The 17,599-nt window shown below is 46.5% G+C and overlaps 1 protein-coding gene across 5 annotated transcripts in view; it reads left to right on the top strand.

Moving 5' to 3' along the window:
* Window positions 1-17,599, top strand: part of Dnah8 (dynein, axonemal, heavy chain 8) — a 248,828-nt gene that overhangs the window by 125,419 nt on the left and 105,810 nt on the right. For all 5 annotated transcript variants that reach the window (XM_030249467.1, NM_013811.3, XM_006523588.3 and 2 more), the window contains 10 exons: window positions 469-591; window positions 2,621-2,834; window positions 4,350-4,459; window positions 5,892-6,055; window positions 7,217-7,409; window positions 8,653-8,775; window positions 10,288-10,418; window positions 13,243-13,396; window positions 15,446-15,610; window positions 17,290-17,516. In XM_030249467.1, coding sequence (XP_030105327.1) covers window positions 469-591; window positions 2,621-2,834; window positions 4,350-4,459; window positions 5,892-6,055; window positions 7,217-7,409; window positions 8,653-8,775; window positions 10,288-10,418; window positions 13,243-13,396; window positions 15,446-15,610; window positions 17,290-17,516 — 1,604 coding nt within the window. The remainder of the gene's footprint in view (window positions 1-468; window positions 592-2,620; window positions 2,835-4,349; window positions 4,460-5,891; window positions 6,056-7,216; window positions 7,410-8,652; window positions 8,776-10,287; window positions 10,419-13,242; window positions 13,397-15,445; window positions 15,611-17,289; window positions 17,517-17,599) is intronic.

Below are 17,599 nucleotides of genomic sequence, written 5' to 3' on the forward strand. Positions count from 1 at the left end.
CACATGCACACACATGCATATGTATGAGTTTATGTGTGCCGTATGCATGCAGGAGCCTGAGGAGGCCCAAAGCAGGTGCCAGATCTCCTCAAACTGGCATTTGTAAGCTGCCATGTGGTTGCTATGAACCAACTCTGGTCCTCTGCCAGAGCAGTAAGCTCTCTTAATTCCCGAGGCATCCCTCCAGACCCACGTCTGCTCTCTCACGACTGAACTAGATCTAAGCTAAATCCAAGTAGCGCGCTTTGGCTTAGTGTCGAAGCTGAGGCTGGGCTCGGGAGCATATCCGTTTTAGTGTACTGGTGGCTAACATTCCTGTCACTTGTTTTTACAAAGGCAAGTGTTGCATACTTAAGAGTTTAGGTTTGAACTTCCGGGTTACGTCAGCCAATTGCTTCCGATTTTGAAAACAATGAGTCACAAGGATTGAGATCCAGGGTCTGTGTCAAGCCATCTCCCTTTCTCTAGAGGACAATCGAAAGCTACGTGGATAAGAGGATGGGGAGTACCTACGGCCCCCCAGGAGGGAGGAAGATGACGGTGTTTATTGATGATATTAATATGCCCGTGATCAACGAATGGGGAGATCAGGTATGTCTGGGGGACTTCTCGTAGCTGGCACACAACTCCCCTGAAGTTAGAGCTACGGGAGCTTGCGTGTCATCCAAGGTGGGTACGGGGTGTCAAAATGGGCTCCTCCGAAAGAGGTACTCGAGACTGCTCAGTCCCCTTCCAGCCCAGTGTCTTCCGTCACAAGCAACCACCTGCAGTTAGTCACAGCCCCGGGACATCTCCTTCTGGAAACCCGTCTGAGGGTTGGGAGGATTCCTTACATCTACTTGGCATCTTGATTTCTTGCCCTTTTTGGCTTCCCTGCTTCAGAGCTTGCTTTTGCCCTACCTGGCCCCTCTCTGATGCCTACCCAATAGCTAAACCATGGTCAACAAGCCAACGAAAGGCCCCATCTCATCCGCTCGCTCATCCACTCATTGGACTGCACACCATGGTCCCAAGCAGCCATCTGTCAACCCAAGTCACTCCCCATTGGAGGACCTTACCACTGTGGCTGGCATCCGGCATGTTCCTGATTCAGTCTCAGTGACCCCACACAGCCCTGTGAGCTCTGTCTAGCTTGAGTCTCCCAGGCCTGGCTCTTTATCCCCACCTCTGCTCTTTCTGCTCCCCCACCCCGGCTCTGGGACCCCCACCAGAAGCTCAGTAGCCACCGGAGAGCCAACCTGGCTTCTGCTCTACTTGAGGACAGAAGGGCTTCAGCAGTTGTCAAAGGTGGCGGGCGGCATGCTTAGCTCCAGCCTGCCTTTACTGTCCATGAGCTGAGCTGCTCCTGGCTTCTCAACCTTTTGTTCATCTGGGGGTGTCAGACTTAAAATAGCCCAACAGGGCCGCAAGTCTCCTATAACTCAGGAAGCAGCCTTCCTGTATCCTGACAGGAATCGGGCTGTTCTCCATATCGAGCCATCCCTCAGGGAGCCTTGTGTTTTATTCCTTTGCTTTATTTCCTCGGAAGCATTTATAGTCCGCTCTTTTATTTGTGCATAAGTATATACTCTGAGTCTTGTCTCCCACAAGGATGCATGCATCCTGAAGATAGATTCTGGTGTGTGTGTGTGTGTGTGTGTGTGTGTGTGTGTGTGTGTGTGTGTGTAAAGAAAGCCTGGCACACGGTGGTTGAATACGGTTGGGTGAAAGACTGCTCCATTGGGGGTGCTTATGTGCTGTCCCCTTGATGATGCCCAGAAGGAATTTGAATACAGAGTTGGGTCTCAGAAGGGAAGTTAGAGCAGAGTCACAGCTCTGAGAGTCTTCAGAGTGTGGGGTTGCAGTGGTGTCCCTGGAATCCTGGGAAGGAAAGGGAGGCCTGGAAGACAGCTAAATATGAGAGCCAGTGGGTAGATCATGGCTAAGGAGTGATCTGTAAGCCATCAGAGGAAGCCAGAAAGAATCGTGCCTCAGAAATGAAAGGCAAGACGGTTTTCCTCTAAGACAGAGGCCATGTTGACAGTGTTAGAAGCTGCAGAGAGAGGTCTGTAGCCTCCAGACCACCACGCTGAATAGTTCATAGTGTTAAGGTCTGGGGCTGAGACCACTCTGCGTGCTGACTTGACGTGAGTGTGTGAGAGAGGGTGGGAGTGAGCGTGGGAAGCGGCCATAATCAGACTTGTAACTCTTTTTTGTTGTTTTGTTTGGAGACAGGGTTTCTCTATGTAGCCCTGGCTGTCCCGGAACTCTATGTAGATCAGGCTGGCCTCGAACTTAGAGATCCACTTGCCTCTCTGCCTCCCAAGTGCCGTGACTAAAGACACGTGCCACCACTGCCTGGCTCAGACCTGTAACTCCTGCATGCTGTTGACAGCACACCAGGTATTTAACAACTACCGGCCTACCTAAATTTATTTGGAAATCTGTTCCATCAATACAGCAAAGGCCATACTGGATCCACACCACATGCTGGTATCATGTCATTCAGCTTGCCCTGAAGGTGCCCGTCAAAAATCATGAACACACTCCCATGGAAGGGGCCTTGAGCTTTCTGCTAATCTCCCCTGTAGTGTTTCTAGGCGTCGGGCATGTTTAAAGATGCCGCTGTATGGAATTTCAGATCACCAATGAGATCGTGCGTCAGATGATGGAGATGGAGGGAATGTACAGCTTGGACAAGCCTGGAGACTTCACCACCATTGTCGATGTGCAGCTCATAGCAGCCATGATCCATCCTGGAGGAGGGCGGAACGACATCCCACAGCGCTTAAAAAGGCAGTTTACCGTGTTCAACTGCACGCTGCCTTCCAACACGTCTATTGACAAAATCTTCGGTAAGAGCGCTCTAGATGCTTGCTGGGTTTTCTTTCTTCCTTTCCTTTCCTTTCCTTTCCTTTCCTTTCCTTTCCTTTCCTTTCCTTTCCTTTCCTTTCCTTTCCTTTCCTCCCCTTCCCCTTCCCCTTCCCCTTTCCCTTCCCCTTCCCCTTCCCCTTCCCCTTCCCTTTCCCTTTCACTTCCCCTTCCCCTTTCCCTTTCACTTCCCCTTCCCCTTCCCCTTCCCCTTCCCCTTTCTTTCTTTCTTTCTTTCTTTCTTTCTTTCTTTCTTTCTTTCTTTCTTTCTTTCTTTCTTTCTTTCTTTCTTTCTTTCTTTCATCGAATCATGTAGTAGACCCAAGCTACAAAAAATTTACTTAAGAGCTAAAATGTTCATCTGAAGTGTGGATGGTAAATACCAGCTCTAGGGTGGCTTGTGTGTACAGTCTGTTCTAGGACTCAAAGATACTTAGAGAGGACCTCGTAGACGTGGCATGAGAAGTTGGGGAGGACTGAGGAGATGGCTAAGCTGGTAAAGTGTTGTTGGCCACACAAGTCGGAGGACCTGGGTTCAATCCCTCAGAACCCGAATTAAAACAACAACAACAACAACAACAACAGCAACAACAGAAAGAGCCAACCAAGTGTGATGACACCCATGGTCCCCAAGCTGGGGAGGTCTAGGCTTGGGCACCCTGAGGCTTGCTGGACAGACAGCCTAGCCTACTTGGAAAGCTCCAGGCCAATGAGAAACTGTCTTAGAAAAGGTGTATGACTTCTGAGGAACAACATCTGAGGTTGTCCTCTGGCTTGAACACACATACCCCCTCATACATACCTACATATAAGTGCCCCTGTATGCACACACACATATGCATACATGTGGCCACATATAAGTATATTCATGTATGTGTGTGTATGTGGGCGTATACACACACATACATACATGCACTCATATATACCTACATATAAGTACCCCCATATGCACACACACACACACACACACACACACACACACACACACGGGGGGGGGGAGCATTTTACCCTTATGTGGATGATCAGAGAAATCTGGGCTAATGAATGTCAGCACTTCCATACATGCCCCAACTAGCCCTTTGAACTGTTAATAATAAAATTAAGATCATCGACACCAAATTTGGCATCTACAACACGTACTATGAAAAATGGTGAAATATGAAGCTGACTGGCATATTTCCTTGGTGTGGCAGGCACTGGGAAAGGGAAGGGTGCGGAGAGAGTTTCAGCAGAAGCAGGAATGGTCACTGATTTTTATGGGAAGGCCATAACCTGACCCCACCTCATGTCATAGCCCAAAATGAAATGCTGTTGGGAGAATTAACGATGATTCAATACATCCCCTATTGCCACTAAGGGTGGCTGGACTACTTCTGACTTACAGTGCTAACCCCTGCTGGGTGGTCAGTCTCATAATGACCAACTCAGAACTAACAGGCACCTTACAAATGTTTTTTAAAGAAACTAAGTGTGTGCCTTCCATCTGATCCTTTCCCCAGGAATTATCGGCTGTGGATACTTTGACCCGTGTAGAAAGTTCAGACCCGAAATATGTGACATGGTTGGGAATTTGGTCTCAGTCAGCCGCGTACTGTGGCAGTGGACAAAGGTAACCCATGCAGCTCACTACAGATGACTAACTTGTGACGGAGAGATGGCTCAGCTGTTAAGACCACTAGTAGCACTGGCAGAGGATCCAAGTTCTGTTCCCGGCACCCACCTGGTGGCCTGCAACTGTCTGTTGACTCCACACAGAGGATCTGGTGCCCTCTTCTGGCCTCTTCAGGCAGTACACCCCCCCACACACACATATACTTACACACGGTACACAGATATACATGTAGACAAAGCACTGGTACATATAAAAATAAGTACATCTTTACAAAACAAACTAACAAATTCCTGGGGTACCTTTTCAGTATGGAAAGAGCTTTGGTACTAAAGCAAGCATTTTCTGAATTGATAGTGTGTGAAGTAAAGTTTCTGATCATCTGACTTTGAGTGTAAGAATCTGCAGAAGATAAGTCTTGGGGGTGAGGCTATAGCTGAGTCAGTCAATGCATGTTGAGCAGACGTGAGGACCTAAATTTGGATCCCAAGCATCCATGGAAAAAGACAAACATAGTGGCGCATGTCTGTGATCCCAGCTCTGGGAGGCGGAGGTTGTAGGAGCTCGCTGGCCATCTAGTCTTGCCAAATCACTCATCTCCAAGTGCAGCAGGAGTCAGCTGTGCCAGAATATCATGTGGAAAACAACACCTGATATTGACCTCTGGCTTCTACACACATGTCCATACATGTACACATGGACCCGCACACACAGCAACAACTACACATGCATAAATCACACACAGTCAACTAGCTGTGTTCGAGTCTCAATGTGTGATCGACTCTTGCCTGTATGATTATCAGCTTATGTTCAGTGTTTGCCCTGATAGATTCTCACATCTACATAGCTGTGTATATCTATGTATCTGTTCTCTCATTTATCTATTTACGCTAGTGAGGCTAGCCACCACGAGGCATGATGTCTCCCATAGTTCATTGTGGCTCTTGGGAACTCATGGAAAGGGGACTTGGTTGAATGTGGACAGCAGTGTCAAGAATCCTGTTGACGGATTCTTGGCTTTGAAACTCCTATGCACCTTATTTACATTTTGTTTTTTAACTGTGCTGTGACAAAAGAAAATGAATTTGGTTTTGATTTATTCAGTTATTCAGCAGGTCTCATCTATTGATAAGAGCTAGTGAGATGGTTAAGTTCACTGGCTGCTCTTGCAGAGGACCTGGTTTTAGTTCCCAGCATCCCCACTATCTATAGCTCCATTCCCAGGCAGATCTGTGCCCTCTCCTGGTCTCACTGGGCACTGTATACCATGGATCACAGACACACATGCTAGCAAAACACATAAAAAAATAGAGGCAGAGAAAAAATATTTTTAAAAAAGGATATGGGATAGGATAGTCAGGACTACATTTCTACCCCGTCGTTTTCCTCTGAGGATTAAATTGAGAATGCTCACCTTGTGTCTCATCCCCAGGTAAAGATGCTACCCACGCCTTCAAAGTTTCATTACATCTTCAACCTCCGGGACCTTTCGAGAATCTGGCAGGGGATGTTAACCGTAAAAGCAGAAGAGTGCAGCTCGATCCCCATTCTCCTGTCGCTCTTCAAGCACGAGTGTAACAGAGTGATCGCAGACAGGTGTGCACTGTAGCCTCGGGCTTTACACGTGTGATCTGAGAGGCTTACACTCGCAGATTAATCCCCATATTACCTACCCAGATCCATTGGATAAGGATTCTTGTGTCAAAGTGTATGTGTGTGTGTGTGTGCGCGCGTGCGTGCACACACACACACACACACACACACACACACACACACACACTTACTTACTGAGGCTAGAAGTCAACGCCTGGTATCTTCGATTCCTCTGCACTTTATTTTTTGGAGGCAAGCCTTCTCAGCGAATTCCTCGCTCACTACTTCAGCTACACTGACCTTCCAAAGAACTCCAAGGATCCTACTGCCCCAGTCTTGCTAGAGCTAGGGTAACAAGGTTTATGCTACTAGGCCGGGCATTTACAAAGGTACTGGCTATCTGGCTTTTACAAAGGTTCTGGCTCTCCAAACTCATGTCTTCCCATTTACGAAGCAGACACTACCTACTGAGCCATCTCCACAGCCCCTGTGCTTGAAAAGTATTAATGGTGGTTCCCACCTGCCAGTCAGTTCTCTGGTAGTTCACCCTGCACCTGCTGCCATACCTCATCTTCCCGGACCACGGTACTACCAGAGAGCCGATACCACTCAGTGGTAAATTTCAGCCGCGTGTATTTCCTAAACACTGTAGTCTTTGCATGGGTGAGGTCGCATCTTGCCCCATTAAAGTTCAGTCCTCTGCCCGAGCTCCAGTTCTCTCATCTGTGTTAAGTGCCTAATGCTACCAGGCTCGTGAAGTCATAGGGTGGGAACTGCAACTTCCAACACACAGGTAGGAACTCTTCAGATGTGATAGACCTTCTTCAGTCTTCCCTCTGTGACACTGTAAGCCTGACAAGGTGAGGGTCATGTGACCGAGACTCACCTGCCCTGCAGGCCGTAAATGATCCGTTGGCTTCATCTAAGCAATGGAGCTGTGTCCTTCTCCAAATAGAGGGCATAGGGCTTCCTGTCCTGAGGTGAGGAAGGTGCAGGGTTGGGTAGAGAGGTGGCCCTTCCCCTTCCCCTCCCTTCCCCTCCCCTTCCCTTCCCCTTCCCTCCCCCTCCCCCTCCCCCTTCCCTTCCCCTTTCCCCTCCCCTTCCACTTCCCCTTCCCTCCCCTCCCCTCCCCACTCCCCTTCCCTTAGTACCCTTTCCTTTCAGGTTTATAACTCCGGATGACGAGCAGTGGTTCAACTCACAGCTCATTCGGGCGGTGGAAGAAAACATCAGCCCAGAGGTCGCAGCCAATATCCTCCCTGAACCATACTTTGTGGATTTTCTCCGAGATATGCCGGAGCCCACTGGTGACGAACCCGAAGACACTATGTTTGAAGTGCCCAAAATCTACGAATTGGTACTTACTTTCTAGAGGATTTTGGGAAAATTTTTTTGATTTTTCTTTAGATGGGTGGGGAAGGGACTCATGAAGTCCTGTGTCAGTTAAGGAGCCATTGATAATTGATGGCTGCTGGAAGAGAGAATCGCTTTTCTTCAGTGTCCCGAGAGGCCATCTATGCTCTGGGAGATGGTCTAACACCCAGGCTTACACAAGCAGTATGGAATCTACTCAGTGGGTGTTAAATTGAGAGAGCTATAGACAGACAGACAGATAGGTAGATAATAGACAGATAAGAGCACTGTGAAAGCTATATAGAATTCAAGTTTCAAAGTTTCCAGATAAAGTTTTTATTGACACTTAGTCATCTACACTAGTTATACATTGTCTGCAGCCTCTTTGCACGAGTACAATGGAGTGATCACGACAGAAATTGTAAAATTTCCACAAAGCCTAAAATATCTGTTCATTTAACCATTTTAGAAGTTTGGCTAGCTTTTGCCAACCATCCCAAGGTAGAAAATGAAACTCGGAAAGTGTTTTCTTCAACATCTGTGGTTCCTAGATAAAACACTGAGGAACTAATGTAAAACCTCAATGCGTTAAATAGAGACATGTCAGTTTCCTACATTAATAGATCTGGGGCTGGAGGGATGGCTCAGCAGTTAAAAGCACTTGCAGAGAACCTGGTTCAGTTCTCAGCACCCACATGGCAGCTGGCAATGCCCTCTAGCTCCAGTATCAGGGTATCTGATGCCCTCTACTGGCCTCTAGTGGCATCTACATGCATATGGTGCACGCATGCCCATTCAGGAACACACAGAAAGAAAAAAATTGGCAGAAAAAAGGCAAATTTCATGAAATGAAAACAGGATTCCAAGTGAATTTGGGGAGGGTAGAAGATTGTACAACTACACAACCATAACGCACAGGCCAAGCAAAAGAACAATCTGTAAACCACGGTAGGCAAGGCTTGCTTCAGAGTGACAGACCTGTCACTCTGAAGCAAGTGATTGGGTCACATAAACTATAAAATGTCCCACACATTTGCAGAAAGCTAAATTACTCAAGCACAGGCCAAACACAAAGAAGAGGTATTTCCTACATCAACAACAGGAAAATCGTGTCTTCAATATTTTGTTCCCTTTCCCGTAGGTGCCGTCCTTTGACTTTCCTGTGTCTTCAATATTTTGTTCCCTTTCCCGTAGGTGCCGTCCTTTGACTTTCCTGTGTCTTCAATATTTTGTTCCCTTTCCCGTAGGTGCCGTCCTTCGAATTCCTGAGTGAAAAGCTTCAGTTCTACCAGAGGCAATTCAACGAGATCATCCGAGGGACGTCTCTCGACCTGGTGTTTTTTAAAGACGCCATGACTCACCTCGTTAAGGTTCTGTTGACTGACTATTTCCTGTGTGCGAGTGCCGTCAAAACTTAGTTCCGTAGGGGAATTACCCTGGGAGCACCCATCCCACCAGGGAGACCAGAGAAGAGCAGCCATGGATGACAGCTAGCTCACTGTTTCTAAAAACTGTGGATCACCGACGCTCATGCGTCCACTAACACAGCAGCACGTGGTTTCCAAGGGCAGGTGGATTTTGGGTCCAGAGCTCTTGGGGTTCTGATTCTGACTGCTCCCCATGCTCTGAGGAAGCTGGAATGGCCTGGGAAGAAATGCCCCTTCTCAGAAGTTTGCTTAATTGCTGTGTGTGCAGGTGTGGGTGGCCAAGCCCGCAGAGGCCAGGGGAGGATGTTGGGTATCCTGCTTTACCACACTCTCTATATCATTTCCTTGACAGGGCCTCTCACTGATACTGGTTCTCTGGAAGCCAGTCTTCTCTGGCGATCCTCCTGTCGTAATGCCAGCAGTGTGTGATCATCTCTGGCTTTTTACATGGGTTCTGGGATTTGAACTCTGGTCCCTTTGATTTCATAGCAAAGATTTTTTTTTTTTTTTTGAGACAGGGTTTCTCTGTGTAGCCCTGGCTGTCCTGGAACTCACTCTGCAGACCAGGCTGGCCTCGAACTCAGAAATCCACCTGCCTCTGCCTCCCAAGTGCCCAGCCACAGCATGGACTCTTGTCTGCTGAGCCATCCCCACAATCCTGACATGGGGATCTTGCTGCCTAGGGATAAAAAGACAAGGTTGAACATGTATACACACACACACACACACACACACACACACACACACAAATGAAATAAATGTTGAATATTATAAATGAAAAATCAGTAATGACACTTGCACATAAACACACAGAAGTTACAAAGCTAAAGAGAATGAAAGCAGATGCAAATATAGGCAGGCAAAGAAGGAACTGAAGAGGCTGCAGCCACAGCTAGCTCAGTAGTTAACAGCACGTGCTCCGCTTTTACAGTAGACCTGAGTTCAGCTCCCAGCACCCATTTTGGGTAGCTCATAACCATCTGTAACTCCAGCTCCTGAGGGTCCAGCGCCCTCTTCTAACCCCCAAGGATACCCCAACACAATGAATGTCTCTCTCTCTCTCTCTCTCTCACACACACACACACACACTCACACACAAATACACTCATACACAAACACACACACACATGCATACACACACACACACACATACTCACACACACACTTATACACACACTCACACACACACACAAACACACACTCATATACAAACACACACACACACATGCATACATACAAACTCACACACACACACACACACACATTGAAAAAATGATTTAAATAAAACATTGTGATACATTCAAACAATAACAAGAACCCAAAATGTAGCATTATAAGGAAAGAGTCTGATGTAGTCTGGAAACACGTGGTCAGACTTTGGACCCGTAAGTGTAAGAATGAATATATAAACATTTGCATCCGTTTTTCCGATAAACACTCCTCTTTCAAACACAGATCTCTCGGATCATTCGAACCTCCTGTGGGAACGCATTGCTGGTGGGTGTCGGTGGCTCAGGAAAGCAGAGCCTCTCAAAACTGGCCTCCTTTATTGCTGGGTATCAGATATTTCAGATAACACTAACCAGGTGAGCTGGGGTAAAACCTAGTGACGTGCTATCCCGCAGTCAAATGTTTACGTTTGAAATCACGACACTTCGGTGTGTTGCTTTTCCTCAGAAGGTTGTGTGTGTGTGTGTGTGTGTGTGTGTAGCTGGGCATGCCACAGCACTCGGGGGTCTGTCTTCTGCTCCCACCATGGTGGTCCTGCAGGATTGAATTCAGGTCGTCAGGATTAATAGCATGTACTATTAATAGCATATACTATATTACCAGTGGGGCCATCTTTCTGACCCGCCCCCCATTTCTAAGTAAACTTTTATTTAAGTATTACCCATGTAAGAGCATGTACACAGTATTACCCATGTAAGAGCATGTACACGGTATTACCCATGTACGAGCATGTACACAGTATTACCCATGTACGAGCATGTACACAGTATTACCCATGTACGAGCATGTACACAGTATTACCCATGTACGAGCATGTACACAGTATTACCCATGTACGAGCATGTACACAGTATTACCCATGTACGAGCATGTACACAGGTTATGGATGAGTTGTACACACAGAGGCAAAGACCTGCATGGTGACAATACCAGTCGATGTGACAATGTGGGTAGGGAGAAATTTCTTAAGACCATAACACTAGGTGAAGAGCTACAGGTGATCAATGGCTGCTGAAGACGGAGGGTTAGTTTCACCAGGGATGGACCTCTCCTGATTGGTGGTCAGCCTGAAACACAACATGTAAAAATAACTCTAAAAGGCAGGCTCTGTGTGTGTGTGTGTGTGTGTGTGTGTGTGTGTGTGTGTGTGTGTGAGGGGGGATGGGATAGAGGGGAAAAGCAGAGAATAACAATTATAGTTGGAGAGATTAAAAATTGAGAGAGCGTGAAGGGAGGACATGGGAGGGGTGGGAGGAGGGAGCACAGGACTCATGTGTGAAATCCTTAAACAATTCAACAGCACAAACTATGTTAAATAGAAATTAGTTAAAATATGTTAAATAGCTGTGTGGTGGTGGTGCATGCCTTTAATCCCAGCACTCGGGAGGCAGAGGCAGGTGGATTTCTGAGTTTGAGGCTAGCCTGGTCTACAAAGTGAGTTCCAGGACAGCCAGGGCTACACAGAGAAACCCTGTCTCGAAAAACAAAACAAAACAAAACAAAACAAAAAACAAAACAAAAAACCCCCCAAAAAACAAAACAAAACAAAAAAACTGAAAAAAAAAAACCCAAACAAACAAATAAACAAACATACAAAAATGTTAAATAGGGATTAGTTAAAAGCTTAAAAAAAAACCCAACAAACCTTAAAAGTCAGGGAGCTAGGGCTGGAGAGACGGCTCAGTGGTTAAGAGCACTGACTGCTCTTCCACGGTCCTGAGTTCAAATCCCAGCAACCACATGGTGGCTCACAACCATCTGTAATGGCATCCGGTGTCCTCTTCTGGGGTGTCTGAAGACAGTGACAGTGTACTCACATGCATAAAATAATTAAACAAAACAAAACAAAACAAAAAGCCAGGGAGCTAAAAATGTTAAAAGACACGCTCCTGGCTTCTCTTGAGATAACTGGAGAAGCTACTAGCGCATAGTCTGCCTCCTGTGCCTGTGGCTAGGCAACAGCTGCCGCCTCCAATGGGACCGCCATTCTCTCCTCCGAGAAAGACTCCTGCCCCAGCCCATCTTCCCTTGCTCATACTCAGCTAGATCCGGAGATGTATCTGAATAGTTCCTGGGAGGTGGCACTGTCTCTTGCGCTGTCACACCCTCTTCACATGACATTAGTCACTATCCCTTATCATTGGTGTATGCCTTAGACACAGCACTTCAGTAAAGGTCTGTCTTATTATTTTTTATTTATTTTTTTGTTTTGTCTTTTTCGAGACAGGGTTTCTCTGTAGCCCTGGCTATCCTGGAACTCACTTTGTAGACCAGGCTGGCCTCGAACTGAACTCAGAAATCCGCCTGCCTCTGCCTCCCGAGTGCTGGGATTAAAGGCGTGCACCACCATACATCACAGCCACTGCCTGCAGCACTTACATCTAACGGGAGGCAGGGTGGAGAGAAGCCCGGAACCCTCCCTTCTCTCCATCATGAGCCATCTCATTACAGCATTTGCATTACTCACGTCAAATTGCATGATCTATCTGTAGGCTCTCTCAGTAGCTAGCCACTTAGTGAGCCTGTGCACATGGCTGCATGGGATGTAATCTGTCACTCATTGTTATTTATAGTTTATGATGGCTTTCCCACCCCCAAACCAAACTCACCCAGATTTCAGGTTAGTTTTAGATGTTAAATGGACATCCACTTGGGTGATATCTGTTGATCAGGATGGTGGGGTAGGCAATTAATGTCCATTTTCCCTTTGCCATTATTATTTCTGAATCACTTCCATTAAATTCTCCACTCCCCTGTTCTCAAGATGTATAGAACATATTTGTTTTGGATGGCAACACTCAGTTCTTTATCTGAACTCCCTTTGTCTCCTGGAAGACACCATTACTCAGTACGTGTTAGAGCCAGTGGAAATGTCTGCTCTAATTATCATGGCTTGTTACTATGTCTTGAGATAAACTGGGACCGTGTATGTTAACCTCTTTTAAATTCAAGTGTGTGTGTGCGTACTTGTCAGTATGCTCACCACATGTGTACAGTGCCCACAGAGGCCAGAAGAGGGCACTGGGCACCCTGGAACTGGAGTTATAGGCAGTTGTTAGGTACCCAGTGTAGAAGCTGGGACCCTGAGTCTTTTGCTCAAGCATCGAACACTCTTACCACCGAGCCATATCTCCAACTCCATCGAAATCCTTGAAAAGTCACTTACTGCTTTTCTCCTAGGTCTTACAACGTAAGCAACCTCATAGAAGACCTAAAGAATTTGTACAAAGTTGCTGGCGCGGAAGGCAAAGGCATCACCTTCATCTTTACGGACAATGAGATAAAAGATGAGGCGTTCCTGGAATACCTTAATAATCTGCTGTCTTCAGGGGAGGTGGGGCTGGGAGAGGGGTGGAAGTGTGTAGTGGGAGTGTGTACATGCATGCATGTGTGCACATCCATTGTGTGTGTGTGTGTGTGTGAGTGTGTGTACATGTGAGTGTGTTTCTGCCTGTACATGTGTGTGTGTACATGTGTGCATGTGCCCACACCCAGGTGAATGTCTGTGTGGATGTGTCAATTTGCATATGGAGATTCTAGAATAGCCATGGCTGTCATTCCTCTTGGACACCATCCATCTTTTGTTTGTTTGTTTTGGGCAGGAGATGTTTTCATGTGCTTGGGGCTCTGGCCAGCCAGCGAGCCCCAGGGGTCTGCTTGTCTTCACCTGCCCAGAGCTGGAATTGCAAACATGTGCCCCTGTGCATGGCTTTTTACATAGGTGCTGGGGCTCAAACTCAGGGCCTCAGTACTTGGATTGCGTCACACGTGGCTTTTGTTATTTTTTGAAATATATAAGTTCTGGAGACTGAATTTTGGTCTTTATGCTTGCCAGGCCAGCAATTTCCCAGCCACGCCATCCTCCCAGGCCCTAAATCCAAATCTTATTTGTGTAGGAAGAACAGGAAGTTTACAAAAGCGAGACTGTTTTGCATATATTCTTGACTTGAGAAATGAGATTTAAGCACACACTGTGTAGTGGGTTATTTCATTTTATTTTTATATTTGTGTGAAATGAATACTGCCTATATATATATATATATATATATATATATATATATATGTGTGTGTGTGTGTGTGTGTGTGTGTGTGTGTGTGTGTGTGTTTTATTCCATCTTAAACAATTCGTGGCCTATCTTTTATCTTAAGCTTGCTCCTATGCCTTGTTTTATTAATCTGCCTATTTACCAGTTGGGAGTGCAGAGTGGTTGGATGAATTTTGTTTGCTGTAAGTAGACAGGTTCTTACATTGCTGGTTCCCATGGCCACCCACCTTCCTTTGATGTTTTGTTAGAAGGTCACCAGCACTCGTGTCTGAAGAATGACAGTGAAATTGTCCTCTGGCTTCCACATGCATGTGCATGCACATCAGTAAACATAATGTGCATTCCCCCCACACATGCACACACATAGAGATATAGAGATTAGATAGATAGATAGATAGATAAATAGATAGATAGATAGATAGATAGATAGATAGATAGATGGATGGATCACAGGTAGCCTTTAGGAACCAATGTCCAAGTGTCCTGTGCTTTCACTGAGGGGCCATCTACAGTATGCTTTCCATTCAGGAAGAGGTGCTGACATGTGTACACCAAGTTGTTTACATGATGTTCCTACTCAGGGAAGCCTGTGTGGGATTTGGAGCCAGACGATCATGTTAGAGCTGTCCACAACTGTCCAGACTCCCAGAAGAAAAACAGGCCTTCACCATGTATCGGCAGTTTAAGCTGGGGGTGGAGGGATCTTATTAATTAGTAATGGAGGAGATAGCCCCAAAGCCAAGTTCCTAGATACCAACCAATGGGAAGCTCCCCAAACATGCCCTTCTCCAGGTCAGGCCCACTGCTCTTGACTCTGGCCAGCAGAGCAGCGATTGCTGCTGCCTGACAGGAGGGGCCAGCACAGCAGCGATTGCTCCTGCCTGACAGAAGGAACCAGAGCTAAGCAAACTGTCTTGAGAGTCAAGTTGGGAAGACTAGCCAATCACTGGACACTTGAAAGTATTGGTTGGAGGGGTGGAGGGGGCCATTCTTAGGCTGGCAGCTTCTTCTTCAGGGGGACCATGAATTGCTCTTGATTACCATGCTCAAAAGAATTGCGCTCTTGATAATGTCTGGCAAACTTGGAAAGTGGTTGAGGAGCAGAGAAGAGAGTACTGATGGTGGTGGTGTGTGTGTATGAGAGGGAGAGACAGAGACAGACAGACAAAGAAAAAAAGGGAGACAGAGAGAGACAGAGAGACAGAGACAGAGACAGACAGAGAGACAGAGAGACAGGGGGGAGAGGGAGAGGATTTACAGGAGCACAGTAGTAAATTCACAGTGACAATTACTTAAAGCACACACCATGCTCTTTCTTTCTTGTATGCTCCTCAAAGATCTCCAATTTATTTGCCCGAGACGAGATGGATGAAATCACCCAAGGCCTGATATCGGTGATGAAGAGGGAGCTGCCTCGACACCCTCCCACCTTTGACAACCTGTATGAATACTTCATCACCAGATCCAGGAAGAATTTACATGTTGTTCTCTGCTTCTCCCCGGTGAGTCTCCATTGCTCATGTGGCAGGATCATGCACCTGATAGGTTACCTTCTTGGACGACATACTTGACCAGAAACAAACCATTCTTTCATGAGACTAAAATGACTTTTTTCCTAGTACAATGGATCCGTGGACCCATATCGCTTCACCAGTGTGGCCACTTAGGAATATATGAGTTATTTAAGGTTGCTGCATAGTTTACCAGTTCATGAATCATCAAGAGACATTATTATTTGAATTGTGAAGACTTTGGTAGCCGGGCGGTGGTGATGCGCGCCTTTACTCCCAGAACTTGGGAGGCAGAGGCGGGCAGGTTTCTGAATTCGAGGCCAGCCTGGTCTAAAAAGTGAGTTCCAGGACAGCTAGGGCTACACAGAGAAACCCTGTCTCGAAAAAAAAAAAAAAACAAAAAAACAAAAAAACCTTGTTAATACGATCCAGCTATCTCTATTTCCAATATGGACATGACATCTTCTTGATGGGGTTCCGACTTTGACTATCTCTAGCTCACCGTGTTGGCCAATCTTGCAGACTTTTGCCCCATGTGGCTACTTAAATTTTAATTAGTTAAATTGTGTAAAAATTAAAATCCAGTTTCTGGGTCTTGCCAACCTCATTTCCAGCATTCACTGATCATGTGTAGCCAGTGATAGCCATGCTAGGAAGCACTACAGGAAACCACGCATGTAGGATATCTACATACTTGTGGAATGTTCTACTGCATAGCTCTGCTCTGCTCTAGAGCGTCTTTTTTTCCCCTGTAGGGTAGCGACATAGTCCAATGGTCAGAACTCGTCTTTATAACCAGTTACTGGACATGTTAAGGTCACATAAGCCCCAGGCATCTCCAAGTGGCCAGGCATGGCCACCAGTACTCCACAGGCCAACTGCAGAGACAAATTAATAGAGAAAAACAGAAAAGGGAAACTTATTCAGTGTGGTCACAACACTGAAAGGAAGAACCAAGGGATCCAGTGTTACGTCCCTTCCCTGCCCCAAGTCCATCTTCCAGGCCCTGACGTGAGGTTTGAGTTTAGATAGACGGCAAGAGCTATGCATAGCTAAACAGTCCTCTCAAGGTGTCACCCCGCCCATGCTTGCTCCAGTCTTTCTTGTAAGGTCATCTGACAAATTGACAAGGTTGTGTGAGAGCTTGCCAAAGGGAGGTTTAGAAAATCCTCTTTCTACCCAAGACTGTCACATCTGTACTCACCCCAGTGTCTGTGCAACCCCTGTCCCAAATCCTCTTGCCAGGGTTTCTCATGTGAGCTTGTCACTTTCCTCTTAGAAGGCTGTTCCTAGACTTGAACCCAGTATGGCTACCATTTCCCCAGGACAGGAACCCAATATAGCAGCCATTTCCCTAAGACTGGAAGCCAATATGGCAGCCATTTCACCAGGACAGGAACCCTATATGACAGCCATTTTCCCAGGACAGGAACCCTATAAGGCAGCTGTTTCCTTAGGACTGGAACCTCATATGACAGCCATTTCTCCAAGACACCTAAACACTGACTAGGCGCACTGCCACAGCCCTGAGGTAGTTTCTTTCTTTTTTTTTTTTTCTTCTTTTAAGTTTGCAACATCTCACTGCTGGTCAAGGTAGTGGATACACCCCTTTCTCCATCTGACCGTACTTCCTCTGTGTTCCTCATGTCCTCTAACCTTGTTCTCCACAGGTTGGAGAGAAGTTCCGGGCCCGGTCCCTCAAATTCCCTGGCTTGATTTCAGGGTGCACCATGGACTGGTTCAGTCGCTGGCCCAAGGAGGCTCTAATCGCTGTGGCCTCATACTTCCTTTTAGATTATAACATTGTCTGCTCCATTGAGACTAAGAGGCATGTTGTAGAAACTATGGGGCTCTTTCATGACATGGTTTCTGAAAGCTGCGAGAATTACTTCCAAAGGTATGTGAGCTTGGTAGCTGTGAGGATTATTTCCAAGGGAAAGTGAGGTTTCATGAGATTGGTAGCTGCTGGAACTGGAGCTG

Source organism: Mus musculus, chromosome 17 (assembly GCF_000001635.26).
Source record: "Mus musculus strain C57BL/6J chromosome 17, GRCm38.p6 C57BL/6J".
NCBI lineage: Eukaryota > Metazoa > Chordata > Mammalia > Rodentia > Muridae > Mus > Mus musculus.